Below are 18,708 nucleotides of genomic sequence, written 5' to 3' on the forward strand. Positions count from 1 at the left end.
AGAAAAGCAATTTATCCTTATGTGTAGGCCATTGCCATCCTGAAATTAACAAAACAAAACCAGAATAAAGTAGATTTCCATTGTTGTACCTGTGCTGCGCTAGAGGTCGTGTCCCTGGGGTGGACTTCTATTTTGTTTTTATTTCTTTTCTTTTAAGTATTCCAGACAGAAAACTGTCAATGTTATTGGGTGTTTGCACAGATTTTTAACTCGGATCTCTAAACTATCATAGATACTGTAATTATTTGCTTGCTTAAGGTAATGATTATTTTATTTGGACAGTGTATATGATGGAGAAATAAACAAAGAGATACGTGGAATGCTTACAGCTGAATTTATCACTTCAGTCTTGTAAAACAAACATATTCAGAAAACTATGAAATGCAAAGTATTATTAGCAGCAGTCTAATCCATTGGTCTACATAACCTTCTTCCGAGGAACTCTTATCTAGGCAAAAATTACTACAAAGTTGTCATCTGAAATCATGTATTTAGACAAGTTCACATGGTCATTGAAAGTCATGTCAAAATTCATTTCTGACCATCACTCAGCATTGCTGTTAAATTTGTATCAGCTCAGAATAACACTGAGCATGACATAAAGGAAACAGTTTTTCTTTGGAATTTCAGTGGCCAGAAGTTCATTAACCATGTTTTCTTGGATACTATTTAGGTACTTGCTGGAAACACAAAGGATGTTATAAGGAAAGTTCATAAGTTCTGTACATATTCTGTTGTAAATCCAAATCCAAATTTGTAACTAATGATACAAAGGGATCTCTTTAATTAAGTAAAATGAGTGATACCTGCAGAGTTCTGTTGTACTGTTTTATATTTTCAGTAGGTTCGTTCAAGTCTTTCATTCAAACTTTTCTGCATTCATGTGTTATGTTTGTGTATCAGTAATTATCTGTGTATATAGGTATTTGTGTGTATGCAGACATATAAATATATAAAAAGTATGACATGTTCTTTTAAATAATATATTTTTTAAGTGAAGACAAATCCAAGATAAACTGTTGCAGTGCAGGCTGAAATTTGTGGGCCTGCTCATCACAGATTCAACCATAATGGCACAGGTCTATCTAATCCACTCCGGAGCCTTTTCTGGATTTTTGGTTTTAGCAGGGATTGGGACTCATTTGTCATACTGGTTCTTTATCTTAAATTCCCTAAAGCAATTCTGTCCTGTGGGGCTCGTCCTTCTCCTACTTGGGCCTCGCCAGACTTTGTCCCATCCTTTTTATCTTACTGTTCAGAAGCTGGTTTGAGGCTAAGGCTAAAATAATGCAAAGTTTATTATTCATATTTGAGGCCACATTTGAACTGAAGTTTAGGTTATGAAATCCTAAAGAGGTACTTTCATTTGATGCTGTCTTTGAAGACTGCTTGTAATAATTTGATGTATTTGTGGCAGCTCACAGCTCTTTTTTTGCCCTTTTCCTTTAGGTTCTGTTCTGGTATTACTCTGGCATCACTTTCTGCAATATATTCTCAGAATTTTCAGATACTTTTAAGTTTACCACTTAGTCGTAATTTATTTGCAGTTATTATCCTCTCTAACTATATTTTTGGGGGAAGAGGTGGTGTTACCCACCACACATACCCTTCCTGTTTCGTTATATGTCTCTTCAATGCCACTTCTAAAAATATGATCCTCTCTCTTTTTTACTGATTAATCTCCATTTCTTAGTTCTCTTATTCTCATAAAATGTCCATTTCTCCTTCTCTTCATCTTGCTTGTGGTAATGTAACTAACTCTGATCTCACCACCTTTCATTTTATACACAAACTTAAGTTCATGAAGGATGGTTTAAAATTCAAAAAGGTGCTACTAGACTGGGAAAATGGAGAACTGTTTTCATGGGAGCGGTTTAGTGAAGTATTTTAGCTTATTTTTTTCTAATGAAACAAAGGCAGAGAAGAAATACGATTTCTTACTTGGAAGGAGTAAGTGTCTGTGGAGGGGGTGGAAATTTGAAATTAAAAACCGACATTAGAAAAAGAAAAAAAAAAAGGTCGAAATCTGCCTGTGGACAATTTCATATGGAAAACAGATCCTTTCAGGCTACCTAAATGTATGGTTTTCTGAATCCTATTTTCAGTCTAAATTGTAAAAGACCAAGTTTCTTATATCTTCCCAAATAAGTGTAAATCCCTTGCCTCAGTACCAGAAGAGTCAATGTGATTTTGCAGAACTGATGATGGACATTATTGCAAGCTACTGAAAGGTAGAAATGGTATGAAAGTAGTAGTGTTACCTCTTGGATTTTTCTACTGATTTTACCTGTATGTATTTGTTGCCTACCTATTTACTATCTCTGAGTTTGGTTTTGCTTTCTCCTTTTATTTTTTGTTTTCTGTTCTTTTTTTTTTGCCCATACTATCTAGAGTTTTTAGTATAGTGGGAACTGTAGCTGTAAACATGTTTTCATAACATTTGTTTTTTATTTAACTATTAAGTCCTAAATTGTTGCATACCATATATATTTAAAAAGCAATCTATTGTTCTCACTAACACATGGACACAAAAAATGTAATTTTAACTTTCTGTGCATAAAATCAATGAAGTAGTATTATTTTCTTCTCTTTTTTTCAAGCTAAAACTCAGTGCTCTAATCTAGTGTTTGGCTGGATTGTTCTAATATATTATAGTTCGATAATTGTTACTTAACTAAAGACTATTTTTCTCCCCTCTGTATGTGATTATTTTCTAGGAGCTGGGCCTTGTGATTACAGGAACTCTACCTGTCTTCAATCTAACAAAGGAACAAAATGACAAAAGAGTAAGCTGTTACTCAAATGAAAAACAAACAAACAAACCAACTGCAAACAGCAAAAAAACCCCACAACAGTTATTTGTATTAAATTTAATGCCAGACTCCTTGAAAAGTGTGTATTTCCATAGAGCTTTCTACAGTTTGTGTCCTATATCAGAAACAAAAGGGTCATCTCTAATTGCCTGATAACCTCCTGGGAACAAGAAAATGCAGATCACCCTTTTTGTAGTTCTGAGTGTCAGTATATGGCATCCCTTGATCTATCTCTGTTACATGGAGGCAGTGGGGATGTATTAAGTGCTCAATAGACGGGGAGCATATGATGATACTATTCAGGCCATTTTAAGAAAGGAAACTCAGATATATTTATAAGAAGTCTGTGAAGCTATGACATTTCAAGGTAAAATGCAATGATGTAGAGACTTTAAATTAGCTGTTTGTAATGATAATAGAAAATAGCACAGTGTACTTAAAATCTAAGTATTAAATAAATACAACTCCCTATCCCTATTACAGTCTGGTAGGGAATTAATTTATGTCCTTTTCACAAAACCCAAATGTTGCTTTTTTAAAATCAGACCTAAAATATGATTTACAGTGTGTGGTAAAATACTGTCTATTTGGTGTGATACTCATGTTCATTCAGGTCAAAATATGCAGAAGTTTAGGCAAGATATTCTTTGATTCAGTTTCTTAGATATTAAATAGACTCAGAAGTAATAGATATGAATTGGATCACGTGTGTTTCTTTTATTTACTTTCAGAGTAGTTCTCTTAGTTTCCCTTTAAAACCAAATCAAAATGAAAGATTTCATAATCTTAATTACAAGATAATTCACTGAGTCCAGTTTCAAAGTAAGAGATGTAGCAAAGTGAGAGACTTATCAAAGAATGTCTTTCTAAGAAGTAAGACAGTCATGGTCTAGTGCATAGAACCTAGATCGAACAAGAGGAAAACCTGAAACCGCTTGACTTAGATCTCTACATGAATTTCAGGTTACACACTGCAAGGTGTGTCTTCCAATACATATTCCAAATTTATTTAATATGGAGAAAGGAGTTAGGCGGCACTATGCAAATGACTACCATGTTTTCTGTAGCAGGAAAATAAGTTACAAGTAAAGTAAATGTAGCGCCTGAGTCCCTGATTTCAAATGCTGATGTTTGTTGTAGTCATGGATTATTCTTTTTGTTGTTGTTTTCATTCATCATTGTGCCATTGCCAAAAGAGGTCAATTGGTTTTGGGCTCTTAGGAATTTCTTAACCTATGCATGTGATAGTAGCTCTATATTGGTGTTAGTAATTTAGTATCTACATCATTGGCAATATTAATGCATCACTTTTGATTTCACCTGTTTTGTTACCACCATTTATTGTTTATTCATTGAAGAAAGCATCAATATTCACCTTCATAAAAAAGTTTTCATGTTCTACACTAAATTCTAAATGTATTGAATACTACTGTAAAGAACTTCGATACTATTTAAAAAATAGTAATATCTGTCAAATGAGATGAAGGCAAAATCAGAATTCACTGACTGTTGCATTTATTCTGCATTTTACATATGCCAAACATATTCTAACATTTTGGAATCTTGCCAGAATCAGCTGATTCTTGGAGTAATGGGTGTTGATGTCTCTTTGGAGGACATAAAAAAACTCACACCCCGATTTACGGTAAGTTACTTGCGTCGGTGGTTTCTCTTTATGTAAGATTTATGCCTGATTTCTTTGCATGTTCTTTCATAAGTCATACAGCAAAGATTGGATACAAGTCAAAATACCAGCAGGCTTCTTTTATATACTCTTTTCCATTGTTGTAGTTTTTCTGATGATTTTCTCTCCAGCCATATATGTGCTTCTGTGTGAACTGTCCATCAGGATGCATCTGTAAAAGCCAGCTCTTACATTGGGGGATATATTCCAAGTCATTATTTTCCTGTAGCTTATGGCACAGCTGTTTAGTTGAATGTTTGGTTCTTATGCCAGTGTAGAGTACATAATCATTTCAGCTAATAATACTTAGCATTTATGTAGGACAGTTCTTTATAGAAAAGTTATTTAATATACGTATCTGTCTGTACCCCACTCAGTAGGATTGATTTATATATTTAGACTTCTAACTGGGAATTTCTAAGAAAATAGCTAGTACTGTTGAAAACAGCAGCTGAGGAAGCAAAAGAACATCACGAATTTGACCAAAGGCAAATGAAAAGTTCTGCATCTAGAATGGAATAATCCCATGTCACAGTACAGTCTGGAACAGAATGCCTCAAAAGGCAGGAAAAAGCCTGGGGTCTTAGAGGAGGACAAGCTGAACAGAAGTTAGCAGTGTGTCCTTGCAGTAAAGCAGACCAGCTGTGCAACCAACACCTGCATTGGGAATACTGCGGCCAACTTTGACCTCCTTATTACTAGAAATACACAGAAACTCTGGACAGAGTCCAGCACAGAGCCACTAAGTTGACCAAGTGGTTGGGGGAGAAGCTGAAAGAGCTGGGTTTGTCCAGACTGAAAAAGAAACCTAAAGGGTTACCTAATGGGAGTTATAGGAATGATGGACCTTGACAGTTCTTGAAGGTTCATAGCAAAAGACAAGAGGCAATTGGCATAGTTGTGGCAACAGAAATTTCAGCTGGAAATAAGGAAAAAACAAACAAACAAAACCCAAAATCATTGTGAGGGTGCTTAAACACTGCAGCACATTGCCCAGGGAAATGGTGAAATTGCCATTGGAGGTCTTCAAAGACCCTTTGAAACCTAATCCAAATTTGAAGTTGGATTTTATTTTGAAGTTAGCTCTGCTTTCAGTGAAGGGTGGTACCAGGTGACCTCCAGTGGTCCCGTCAGCCCAAATTATTCTCCAAGTTTATGATTCTAACAGAGTAATTACTGAGAAATTACCTTGTGTATGTTAATACCTCATGTATTTCATGATGCCCGAGGGAATGTATTTTCCTAATGTGGCCATTGCTGGGAAACAATTAATTCTTTATTGCTCTAAAACCTTAGAATGCTAAACTTCATTTTTTTTTTCTTTCAGCTTTGTCCAAACGGATACTATTTTGCAATTGATCCTAATGGGTATGTGCTACTTCATCCAAATCTCCAACCAAAGGTATGAAAAACCTTCTAATTTATTTCTCTATACTGTGAGGGCATTGTCAGAAATACAGAAAAATCTAAGATCTGCTGAATGTACCAGACAGCTAGAAAACAACAGTAAAGATTTCTCAGTTGTGGGGGTGTCAAGAAAATCCATGGTGCATGTATGGCTTCTTCCAAATCTGCTTTAGTCAGTACAAAGACCAGCACTTATATTGAATTTGGTTATCAATAAAATAAAAATATGTATATTTTACACACACGTTTTTATATGCGAAATATATGTTTTAGTACACCTATTAATATAAAACCAACTACTGGAATATCATTGTTAAGAACTTGCAGTGTGTTACAAGATGCTCTTGAAGCAAACTCTGAGGAGGTTACTAGTGTACAGGTTTATTTCTTATTTCAGAAACTGAAACTTCCATACTTGCAAAACCACGGAAATCAGGGGAAAACACAATGTAATTTCTTGTATTTTTGTATTTCTCTACTTGCTTATTTTCTGTTTGCCAGAGCTGAAACCTGAACTGCAGAGCTGGGATGGATCTAGCTGAGCACTCTTTCCCAGAATACTAGAATTTTTAGTAGTTCAACTTGAGAAACTTCTTTCACCTTTAAAGATGAAATCCTTATCTAAATTTGATTAGGACTCAACTTTCCTCAAATTTCAGGAGAATTTAAACCCAGTACTTTAGTCTGACTGTAGTCCTGACCCTGAAGGGACTCCTACATCACATGTAACTCCTTACATAAGTTGCCTCCCTGGCTTTGATGAGATGTTTAAAATGTATAGATGATTTTTTTTTTTCTTTTTTTTTTTTTTCTGAAATCAGAACTTTAAATATTTTCCTTTTAGTGAAAGCTTTCTCCATGTCAAACAGTCTTCTGTTTAGTGGAATATATGCAAATGTTTGTTTTTTAATTACAGTAGAAACATGCTTTCAGCAAATTTTGTCTCACAAGTTCATAGTGCACAAATGCAGCATTATATAAAAGAGAGTTAAAATTTAACTAAAAATAATTTTAAAAAATCACCCCAGATTGAGAGAAATGTACAGATTATTTTTACAAGTTAGAAAGGATAATGAATCACTATAATTACTGAAGAGTAAATAATATATCCATGTAGTACTGTTGTCAATATTAAAATTCCTCATTAAGATGGTTTGAGCAATATATAGCCGAGATAAATGCAAGCCATCAATACCCAGGCAAATAACTGTAGTATAGTTTTAAAACTTTAGTGGTACCCTACTCCTAAGTTATTCTTAAGCGCTTAGTACATTTTAAATTTCTTAAGTAATAGAAGCCCATATTTGCTGCCTTTAGGCATGGAAATACTGTTGTGGTTTTTTTTAAACTGAATGCATATCCATCACTTTATTCCTCCCAGCCATGTTCCTGTGGCAGAATAGCAGAAAGTCCTCGACCTTTTGGCTGTGGGACTGTCCTCTCTTGTTCCCTCACCAGAAGGTCTTACCATAGGTACAAGGGGGACAGCAGACCCCCTTTTCAGTACTTCACCATCTTTCACTGCCAAAGGCAGAGAAAGAAATGAACAATTCATCTACATATTTCAGTAATTCATTTAATTCTTAAGCTGAGGGAAGTCAGCATTGTGAATATGTGAATTAATTTCCTGGTGAAGTAATGAATATGTTTGAAATCTTTTGCCAAATGTGTAACAAAAGAAGAAAGGAAAAAAAACCCATGCTTCTGAAGAAGAGAAAGAATAACTTGATCTTAACTGTTGATGAAATATCCCCTTTGATTTATTTTGAAAGGACCCTTTTAAAAAGAAAGAAGAAGAAAAAGAAAAAAAGAAAATTAAGGATTTTATAGAGTTTTCATAATTTACAAGGGCTTCATATTTTGGATATATGCATTAGATTTTAATGTGTTAAAAAGTAAAATTTTTGTTCTGGTGATTTAGCTTGGTAAATGGCTCTGAGATTAATATATGCATCATTACTGACTGAATCTCTTCTTCATTAAATATTATTAGAAATTCAGATGATGACGAGTAGTTTCTTTAACTTTTTCTGATACGCAAATGAAACTATTGTTGTTAACAGAAGGAATATAAAATGAAGCAATGCAGTATTCTCATTTTAGGCACAATCTTGTGAGGAACTGATGGATATGGAATCTGTTCATCTCCCATGTGCTTTTATATTGCAACACTGGAGAATAAAGAACCTTTGTTAGAGAGTGAAAACTCAGCTCATCTCAAATAAATCTAGCCAGACCGAGATGGCTTATTGGGATACTAATTGACACAGGCTTTGTTTTTTTATACTTAAAAGGATATAGAAGTTCAGAGATGCTTTCAGATACTGCTCAAATGTTTGATTTAGAGTATGTTTTAAAAACGGTGTTTTATAATTGATATGTTTTCTGTTGTAGAATGTCTAAATATAATATTAAGCATATGCATTATTGTTATTGTTGTTATTAACAGTTACACAGACTAGACTTTTTCACTCCCAGTTTGTTTGGGGTGATGCATGCTATTCAGACTGATACAAGAACTACATTTTTAAACTAAGGTACACTCCAAAGACAGATGTATTTAGAATTCATGGACCTCTTTTAACATGTCATATTAATTTTAGTTGAACCTCCCAGTAGCTGTTAACTTATTAACAAACAACATCTTAACCCTCTTTGCCAGCAATTTTTCAATAGAAGTAGACTAAATTATAGCTTCATCTTTACCTTCGAAGAGGTGAGGGTGTATTAAACTTCCAGTGGTCACTTCTGAATGTCTTCTACTTTCCTTCTGAAAACCTGCTACCTCAAATCAAAACTGGTTCAACACAACCAACTCACAAACAAACCTCTAGAAATTCAGAACCTGTAAAGTCATTTGCACAGCTGAGAAAATTAAATGAAAGTCAGGTTCAAAAGTGGATTAAAATCATTAAGAACTTTCCCATCATGTTCTTATTTGCACACAAAAACTATGATACATCAAAGCATAAAAGAGGAAACCTTTTTTTAACTTTAATATAGCTTTAAACTGCTTGAAATACCATCTTTCAAGTTTGTGCAGTTAGTTATATTACATTTTTAAATAGATGCTTAATTTTATGTTCTTCTAGCAGTTTTCTTTGTGTGTCTGTGCGCATGTGTGTGTATTTTACCCATTGTCGTGAGAGAGAACAGGGGTATACCCCACCAAATAAACGTAACCACTGAAGTGACTGCCCTAAGCATGTGTCAACAAGATTAATCTTAATTACATAAGATTTGAAAACAGTAAATAATTCAATTTCTGCATCTGTTCTAAAGATTAGCAACCTTTTCTTCATTTTCATTATAGTTCTAATCAAAATCCATATAAAAGTCCAGATGTCTTCAGTAAGATCCAGTACTTTGTCTTATGGTTTACAGTTTTGAAAGAAATGTAAGAGGGAGTGGTTTTAAGACCAGATGTAACAGTAAACAAAATTTAAAACTCATTCTATATTTTAATTTTGTCAGAGTATGTAGGAGGAAGAGCTCTCTGATAACTTAATGCACATTGTTTAACACGTCTGATTTTTATTTCCTTAGACAAAACCTCTGTGTAATTCTGATAGGGAGATCAGAGATCTTGATCGGAATGTGGTCTCTGGTTCCAGTAAACGTATGCTGGAGAATATAGACTTCCATTCTATAGTGTAGGCTGTTTACTAATTGTGTAAAAATATAAATGACTGCTTTTTTGTTACTTCAGCAAATTGGTGTGGGCATACCAAAAGTTAAATTGAGAAAAAGGAGACCCAATGTACAGGTAACTTTGGATGGAGGTGATTAGTGCATTAGAGTGCATAGACCTGGAAATACAGTTAGAAAGCTTCTGCCCTGCTTACTAGGAAAATCTAACTAGAGAACTGTTTACTTTGACAAACAGCTTCCAAAGCATGAAGCTTGCATCCTTCCTTGTTTAAATAATAGAAAACATGTTATTGGCTGTAGTGAAGGGCGTTCCATCAAATTATGGTGTTTTACTAATAGGTGCTAATTAAAGCCGTGTTGTAAAGCTTATTCTTCAGATTTTGAAATGAATTTGAAGACTGAAAAAAAAAAAAAGAGACTACTTGTGCTGGCTTTGCTTGGATAAATCCAAAGTCAAGAGAAGATCATTCCCATGACTTATTACTAAGTTTTATTGTACAGTGTATACTGTATTACATTAAAGAATGCAAATAAACTGTTTTATTTTCTTTTCTTTTTTTTTTCTTTTTTTCTTTTTTTCTTTTTTTTTTTTCCTGGGGAAGTCAGCATAGGACACTCGTTTTATCTGCTATTTATATGAGATTTCTTGGTGTAACAAGCCCAACTCCAGAGGATTAACTGCCATTAAGCAAACAGGGAAAAGGAAAGTAGTAACAGTTATGTAATTCTTTCCCTGAGCAGAAAACACTCACAAAAACTTAAAAATCATTAAAGGAATAGCTTAACTGTGTAACTAGCAAAATAACAAAATTAGGTACAGTATATATATATCAGTTAATGTAACTGTAATATATCAGTTAATCAGTTAATATATATCAGTTAATTTCTTACACATATGGGAATATATAATGCAAAAACAGTGGCTTGCTTAACAGTACCAAGAATACATGGTGTAAAATCCTGACCTAATTGAGTTCAGTGATTTCACCAAGACTGTAGTGACTGTGTTTATACCATAGCTAGAAAAACACCTCTGGGCTAGAGTTGTCTTTCTGCACTGGAGAAAGCAGCACTGGAACATAAAACAATCTCAATTTTCAAAGATCCCTTGGCTCCTCCGTGTGCCGGGATAAGATGTGGCTGTTGCAGGGTGTGCCTGGCTGTGCTGGCTGCCCAGGAAGGTGCCACTCGGGACTCCCATCCACTCCAGATCCCCTGGGTCTCCCTCTGAGGCCCAGAATTTTGCTGCCTTCTCACCGTCTTTTATTTTAAAAAGCCTAAACAGCTTGTGTCTTCATTAGTACTGCAGGTATGAGTAGGAACTAGGCTGCTGCAACTCACACCAAAGAAGACTTCCATAGAATTTGTGAGAACACTGACCTCCCAAAACACACAACAATGACTTTTTAATGAACATTTTTTTACGTTGCTGCACCAGTTCTTTCTTTCTTTGTTTCCTTCTTGATTTATCATTGAAGTAATAGATCTTTACCTTTATTTGTCATGCTGAAAATAGATTGCACTCCCTTTATTTGCATGCTTCATTGCTAGTGATTTATTTCTGTTTTGTTTTATTAAGTTGTGCTGGTGAATGTGGTGGTGTTGCGCTTGTTCTAGTCATGTCGTGTGCATGACTGGATAGAGAAGAGCAAACTGAACAGTAAGTTTGTTTCTTCATGGCTCGGAATAAACCCTACTAAATGGCAACCTTGGAAGAAAAAATTATGGAGCCCAAATACTGGTAAAAACGCATTATTGGGGGAAAAAGATATAGCGGGGAAAATAATCTTCCATTTAAAGTATGGGTCTAGAAATTTTCTGTTCTAATTTCTAATGGATTTCTTTGTGCCTTGGGCACATCACATAATGGATCTATACATGCTCAGTTTCTTCATCTATTAAAAGTCATTAATGAGTACCTTTATAAAGAATGTGTGGTGATATAAGACATAAAAAGAACAAGAACAAATAGCTAATTTGTACCTGAATTTTGGCAGACTGTTAAAGTTGACTATTTTGTCTTTGGGACTCCTTAACTATGGCTAGTCCAGGTTATCATTTGAAATGAATATTGACCTTGGTTTGATGTGGTGGCTTTTATTTTTCTTTTTTTTACCATTTCTTTTTTCCTCTGTTCCTTTGTGTGTTGAAATGGAATGTGAACTTCACAAATGCCTCCTCTTCCATGGCAATGCCTTCATGCATGCTGTTTGGGTTTGACCATGCTATTCATTATCCATTGCATGTAAGAAAATGTATTTTTTAATTTATTTTTACATTTTAGCCTTCTGTTGTTTATTTTGAGAGTGTGGATTTATTGGGGGGAAAAAACAGCTGCATAACAGTAATTAAACTGTTTGGAATTAGGAGAGAGCATATGTTAATGCTATTGTATTCAAGTTACTAGTCTTATCTATCATATGTAAATAGGATCATAAACATTTATTTGAAGTGATCAGTAGACATTTGGAATCTTTATCTGAAATTTTTCCAACGCACATTTTCTTTCTGAGAATAAATTTATTGACTTTTCTCTTAGCAGACAGTAAGTCTTACTTGCTAAGAAAATCAATGTTACCATATAGCCAGAAACATGTACACTTGTTCCTCAAGAATATGAAGGAATAAACTTTCATCTTCTAGCACTGTTCTATATTACAGTCTTGAAAATAAAGACTACTGTTAAGCTCTTAATGTTCCAGACTTTTAGATGAAGTCATCTTTTACCAGCTATTCAGGACCTTACTTTATTCCAATATGAACTGGAAACGCATACCTAAATTGTGATGAAACTTGCTTGCATTCTTTGATAACATAGTCACATGTACATTTGTCATGTACCTGTGCCAGAGAATGTTAGGATAGAAAGAATGCAATCATCATTTTGAAATAAAGCACTTTAGTCTACCCTGTAAATAAGTTAGTATAGCCGAATCACTGAAATCCTCTAAAGTTCTTGTGTTGTTAATCATATAAGAAACAGTGCTCAATGGCTGATAAAACTAGGCCTTGTGATCCTTTCATGGATGAACTGTCCTATTATACAAAGCAAATTACTATCAATCAAAATAATTTACTAAAACTGGACTTTTTTCATCTTCTATTTTAAACTATCAGATTTAAATGATGAAATAATATATCCCCATACTCTTTTTCCTGAAGATCCCTCATTAGTTGGCTGCATTAATTTACTACTGAGTGATAAGGATTGAGGATTTTTATACCACAGTTGAGAATAGTTAATAATATTTGACCATAATACAAAGTCAATGGGGCTTAGCCAAAATTTCTTAAAAAAATTAGTTAGATTCCTAAGAACTGGTGCAGAAGGTGGCTCTGTCCAAGTACTCCCTGAGAAGGGAATAGAGGGTGGAGGGTGGTTTGAGCTAGTTCAGCAGAGCTAGAAACAGCTCAGTATAATGTTTTTCCCTCAGCCCTTTGGGAGCAGAGTTACTAGAGGAGTGCACCACCAAACTTTTCTGTTCTCCATAGTGGAGGGTTGACATCATGGATGTTCCTCAGGTCTTGAAGCTACTGGGTCACAGTATTTCTGCACTACAGGTTTCTGTCTCCTAAATGGAGATGTCAAGAGAAATGCAGTCAAAACTGGAAGAAGCTCAGGGAAGTCCTATAATACTGACAATAAAAGTGACTTTTACTTTTTATAACATTGAATCACTTGCTGTAATTGCTACCTCATAACAGCAAGTCTGCAGTCTGCTTTTGGCAAAGTTGCAGAAGAGTACAATTGCCCCATCTTACTGATCAGCTGGAAAATTCTCCCAGATTTCTCTCTGCCTTCTTGGAGGTAGGAGACCTATTGAGAGATTCATGTCTGATGGTTCTTCTGATGCATCTTCTTCCACCTTTCCAGTCCGAGACATACCAACAGCTTCCCGACATGAATCTCGTAGATGACAGACTGTAGATGGACACTGGCCATTAGTGTTAATTTGATTTTCACTTGTCCAATCAATGTCTCTGTCCAATTAGTAAAATAAACGAGAAAGGGCCACTAGAAATTTATCATAGTGTAGGAGATTAAAATAGATGGGTAAGTAAGCTCAGTTAAGTAGCTTACTTTGAGATGGAGGGATTAGAATGATTTGTAACATTATAGTGCTCTGTCTTTATTATTTCATTGTCCAATATCTTCTGCTTCAGAATCCTAAATCCCAGGAACCTGTTACACTGGATTTTCTAGACGCCGAATTGGAAAATGATATTAAAGTTGAGGTGAGATAATCTGTTTTCTTAGAACCTGTTGTTGCTTGTATTTTACTGTATAATAACTTAAAAGCAATAAATGTTCTAGATTTCGAATGGGAATCTATTTCACCATTTAGCCTTCTGTTGTTTATTTTGAGAGTGTGGATTTATTGGGGGGAAAAACAGCTGCATAACAGTAATTAAACTGTTTGGAATTAGGAGAGACTATATGTTAATGCTATTGTATTCAAGTTACTAGTCTTATCTATCATATATAAATAGGAACATAAACATCTATTTTCTTAGAACTTCTTGTTGCTTGTATTTTACTGTATAATAACTTAAAAGCAATAAATGTTCTAGATTTTGAATGGGAATCTATTTCACCATAATAGAGAAATGAAATTATAATGAAACAAATTAGACCTGGTACTATTTTTAGATAAGGACATTGCATTATATTCCTGTGATTTTGAAAGACATCATGGTTATTGTTTTAATAATTCTTTTACATTAAGTGGAAAATCTTGGGGAGGAGACTAGTGGAATTGTAGAATGTCTCAAGTTGGAAGGGACCCACAAGGGTCATCAAGTCCCCTAATTTTTTTCAAAACAGAACATTTTTTAATAAAATATTAATATATTGGCTGAAATACTTTAAAAGTATTTCTCTGTTCTTACTAATGCAAACTTTTTGCTGTGGTGAGAGAGAACTGAGAAATAAAGTTAAGTGAAGTATTTACAATAAAATTAATTCCTATATATGGAATTGGTGTTCCTATATATGGAATATATATATATTCCTATTGGTGTTCCTATATATGGAATTTGGTGCTTGATTTTGTAATACATTCGGAAATCGGAATTTTTAAAAAGTTTGTTATTATTGTTTTATTTGGGATTTTTATTTTAAAATCTTCCAGGTTTTGACCAAATATTTTTCCATTCTTCCATAATGACACAAATCAGCAGTTCTTCTTATCTTTAAATTCCACTTTAAGTTTCTTTAAAAGTCTTGCTTCAGAGATGAATTAGTGACAGATTGGTTTTAAAACATGTTTTTGTGAATCACCGCTACAACCAGAAAGAATCACACAGATGTGCTGGGAGGCATGAGAAATTCTAGAAACGTTCGTTCTCATCTAGACACAATTCATACTCCCTCTGATGCCCAACATCAAGGAGTTGTATGGGATGGTTTTGCTATGTGAATTGTACCAGAATTGTTGCTTCATAATGCTACTGGTTCAGAATATATTTGGATAAAGCAACTTCTAATTAGAAAAATCTGAAAATTATAAACTTTTTTTTAAAAGAGCTATGACTTTCAGATGTATTACTGTTTTCTGTGTTTCTATTAAATAATTTGAATCACTGAAAAGATTATTTATGTTACAGGCAACACCTAGTTCTCTCTTTTTCTTCTTTACCAATAGATTAGGAAAAAAATGATAGATGGAGAAAGTGGAGAAAAAACATTTGAAACGTTGGTCAAGTCCCAAGATGAGGTAAGATAGGAACACAGGCTACTATATTTACAGGAACAAACAAAATCATAAAAATACTGTGAAATGGTGAAAAGATGTTCATTTTGCAATGTCAGTTTGTATCATTTTTTCCTCTAGATTTGCTGGTTTCACTGGCTTATAGTAAAAGAAATTATGTGCTCATGAAAAGAGGAATTGTTTTGTTTCTTGGTTTCTTTGGTGCACCATCAATCAGGCAGTTGTTGATGAGGTCTTACACCCTGGTCACCAGGAAATGGACCCAGCCTACTTCTGTGTATGAATCCCAAAACAAAGTACTTAATTTGTTTGCAGAGATGTGTGAGAATGGGTTTGGTAGTTTATATTGTGGTTGAATAGGAAAAAAAAAAAGTAAGTAGTGAGAAAAAAAGACAACATTTATATGCCATAAACAAAAACTGTTTGGATAAGCAAATTCATCCTACATTTATATTATGGACTTATGCTTTCTGAATAGTTTTTTAAGTTCTTTATTTTCTTGTCCAAAATGCTAATTCCTGATAGAGATTGCTACTGGTTTCTCTAATAAAACAGACATGTTTCCTAGCAATAGGAAATATTCAAATTTTATACGGATTCTTACATGTATGCTCTACTTCTTGGGGACCTTAATGAGAGGAAATTATGATTGATGTGCCAAAGGAGCAGTTCTGGCCAGAGCATGCCCTACAGTCATAGTTCCACAACAGCTTTTTGAAACTGTTTTACTCTGAATGTAAACCAGCTTGAAGATAGCTAATGTAATGACTTAGCAGAAGAATGTGAAGCAAATCAAACATCAAGCAGATGGTACACAACCCTTGTATATATAAGCACACTATAAGAATAATCAGCAGAATTGTTTGGTTGTGTGCAGTTAGTTTTTCATGTGTAGTATTAGCTGCCCTCTCCTGATGTTCTGTCACTTTGCTATTTCCAATGGCTCTGCTGTTTGTATTTAAATGGTAGAATGTTCCAGTGAAGAGATAATTATCACCAGACATATGGTACAGAATCTAATCCAGTTGAATTGATATGAAATCAGGCATCAGAGTTTAAGTTTTTGGTTTGGTTTGGTTTGGTTTTTTTTTCATTCTGTCAAAAGCAGCACATTCATTAATTATACTCCATTCAATGGATAGTAGATGTCTGTGACTTTTAAACTCTGTTTCAGTTTTTCTCCAGATGAAATCAAGCGATGCCCAATACTGCAACGTTCCTCTTATCTGTCCTCTGATTCAATTCTGCATGGGATGGTGGAAGATTCCTATATACATATTCTCATTTTGATACTTAAAAAAAAATAAAAAAAAAAAATCATAGTCCTAGTCTAATTTTGCATTAAATGTTTTAGAAACTTTCATGTCTTGCTGAGTGAAAATTAATGGCAATGCATATGTTGCCTTTGCTAGATGAGTCTGAAAGTGGAGCTGAATTTTCTGAAACATATTTTGATCACTCATCCATGCTACAATTTTACAACATCAAGTTCATGTTCACTTGGTTCCATCACAGAGCTTTGGGAACATATTAATGTCACTTGAGCTGGTGTGCTCATCTCACAACCAACCCTCAACCTCTTAGTATCTGCACTGGATTTGACAAAGGAAGATGTTTCTGATAATATAATTTAAAAGGAGTGCAGATAAGGACATGAAGCCATGCTCAGGATCTTCACAAATGTGAAAATCCCTCAGAGGCATTTTTCATTCCTGATCTATGGGTGTAATTGAGGAGATCAGTGGCTTTACTTGTTATGTTTCTCCACTTGTGAGGAGACAGGTTGAAACCTGTATATTCATTCAACTACCTGCTAACAAGATTGTGACTGTTGTGGAAAAGTGATCATGGTATTTTATCATACTGCAGAGCCTAGGGAATTTGCCTCAGTGTCTTCATTTTGATAATCTGTTCAGAAAGCGCAGAACCTTACATACTCTCTTCTTGAGTACAAAACCTCAGCTTCAGTGGGGGCAAACAAATGTGACTGTAGATGGTCTTAGTTGAAAGATGATGGTGATGATTGTCATGTAATCACGTAGGCAGCAGAGTTATACTTTTCTACTTCAGTCTCTATGAGAGAAATCAACTCAAGGTTTATATACTTACATTGTCCAGATATAAAGCACACCCATAAGTTATAGTCCTTGACCTGAATCCCATCATCTTATTAAACATACCCACATTCCTTCTCTGTATACAATTTCATGCTGCCTTCCACCTCTTCCCATGTTCTTCTAAAGTAGAGACCTGTACCAGCAGTTGCCTTACCTTCTGCCAGGACTCTCTTCAGTGTTTTCTCACCATAAAGCCCCTGTCCCAAGCCTCCTGAGTAAGGCTTTACAATGCTTCTCTTCAGTCCATGGGGAAATCCTGCTGTGTGAAGTTCCTTTTCCTGAATGGTTCCTCTATTGGAGGATGGTAATGAATGGGGTCTTCTTTTCCCCTCTGATGTCAGTTCTGCTGCCTCACCTATGTCAGGAACCTGTCCTGTTTAGGAAGCCACCAGCCTGTCCCCCTGTTCTGAAGGGAGACTGGGTCATTCCTGACCCACTGCTGGAAAGTCCAAAGTCCTGCTGGCATCTGCATTGGGCATAAGCTGTTCCTGAAGGGAAGGACTTATTGGGACAATTTCGGACTTGTTTTGTTTAAGGACTGCCTTTCCACTCTTCTGAGTGAAAAGGGCTCTGTGTAGGTGGATAGAAAAGGGAGGATTAGAAGTTCATCAAACTACAAGGACATTGGGGTTATCCAAGAAGTTGCATTAGTGGCTGTGAATGCATTTCTCAGGCTATGTGGTGACAAAGACCCGAAACTGTTGGTCCTGTGACTGTTTGCCCAAAGAGGGAGGGGAAACATTTACACTTGCAAATGCAAGAGTCGCTACAGCATCAGGGCAAGACAGAATGTGATGTCCCTGAGTGTATGAGAATGTGTCGGTTATGTGTATCCAATATGATAATCCATACCAGAATAGAATATCCCAGGCCTTTTGATCCCAGATGCTTCAAGTTCTCAGTGACATTAATTTTCCTCACCTTCCCTTGCATCATGGCCCAAGATTTTTTCCTCTACTTGGACCTCTCTGAGGATGAACGAGAGGTGGCTGGCAGTGGTGACTGCTTCAAGCCTTGCACCTTTCCAGCTCCAGGCTGCTAGAGCCAGAATAAAGCTGCTTCAGACCACGGGCCACGCATGAGCCACGCATCACTTAGGAATTGATAGCTTCATATATTTTCTTAGAAAAAGGGCTGGTGCGGTCAGTTGCTCTGAACTGACAGTTGTAGTCTTGAGGCTTGAAATTGATGGCCTTTTTGTTTTGCTTTTTGGTTGAAGTTTGCATTGCTTTCCTTTTGTGTTGCAGCTGGCCCCAGCAGTGTCTTGGGAGATGACCTCATGCTACAGCATAGAGACTGGACCCCTAGCAATCGTGGGTGGG

General features: G+C 35.3%; 1 protein-coding gene across 8 annotated transcripts in view; it reads left to right on the forward strand.

Moving 5' to 3' along the window:
• CACNA2D1 (calcium voltage-gated channel auxiliary subunit alpha2delta 1) overlaps positions 1-18,708 on the forward strand; it is a gene marked incomplete at its 5' end in the record, with an annotated part of 394,641 nt that overhangs the window by 339,755 nt on the left and 36,178 nt on the right. For 4 of the 8 annotated variants that reach the window (XM_080363990.1, XM_080363991.1, XM_080363987.1 and 1 more), the window contains 6 exons: positions 2,718-2,786; positions 4,384-4,458; positions 5,825-5,899; positions 9,614-9,670; positions 13,720-13,791; positions 15,201-15,272. In XM_080363990.1, the coding sequence (XP_080220116.1) occupies positions 2,718-2,786; positions 4,384-4,458; positions 5,825-5,899; positions 9,614-9,670; positions 13,720-13,791; positions 15,201-15,272 (420 nt within the window). The remainder of the gene's footprint in view (positions 1-2,717; positions 2,787-4,383; positions 4,459-5,824; positions 5,900-9,613; positions 9,671-13,719; positions 13,792-15,200; positions 15,273-18,708) is intronic. The other 4 variants (XM_080363992.1, XM_080363993.1, XM_080363989.1 and 1 more) reach the window with 3 other exon arrangements.

This window comes from Nesoenas mayeri (genome assembly GCF_963082525.1).
Source record: "Nesoenas mayeri genome assembly, chromosome: 1".
Lineage (NCBI taxonomy): Eukaryota > Metazoa > Chordata > Aves > Columbiformes > Columbidae > Nesoenas > Nesoenas mayeri.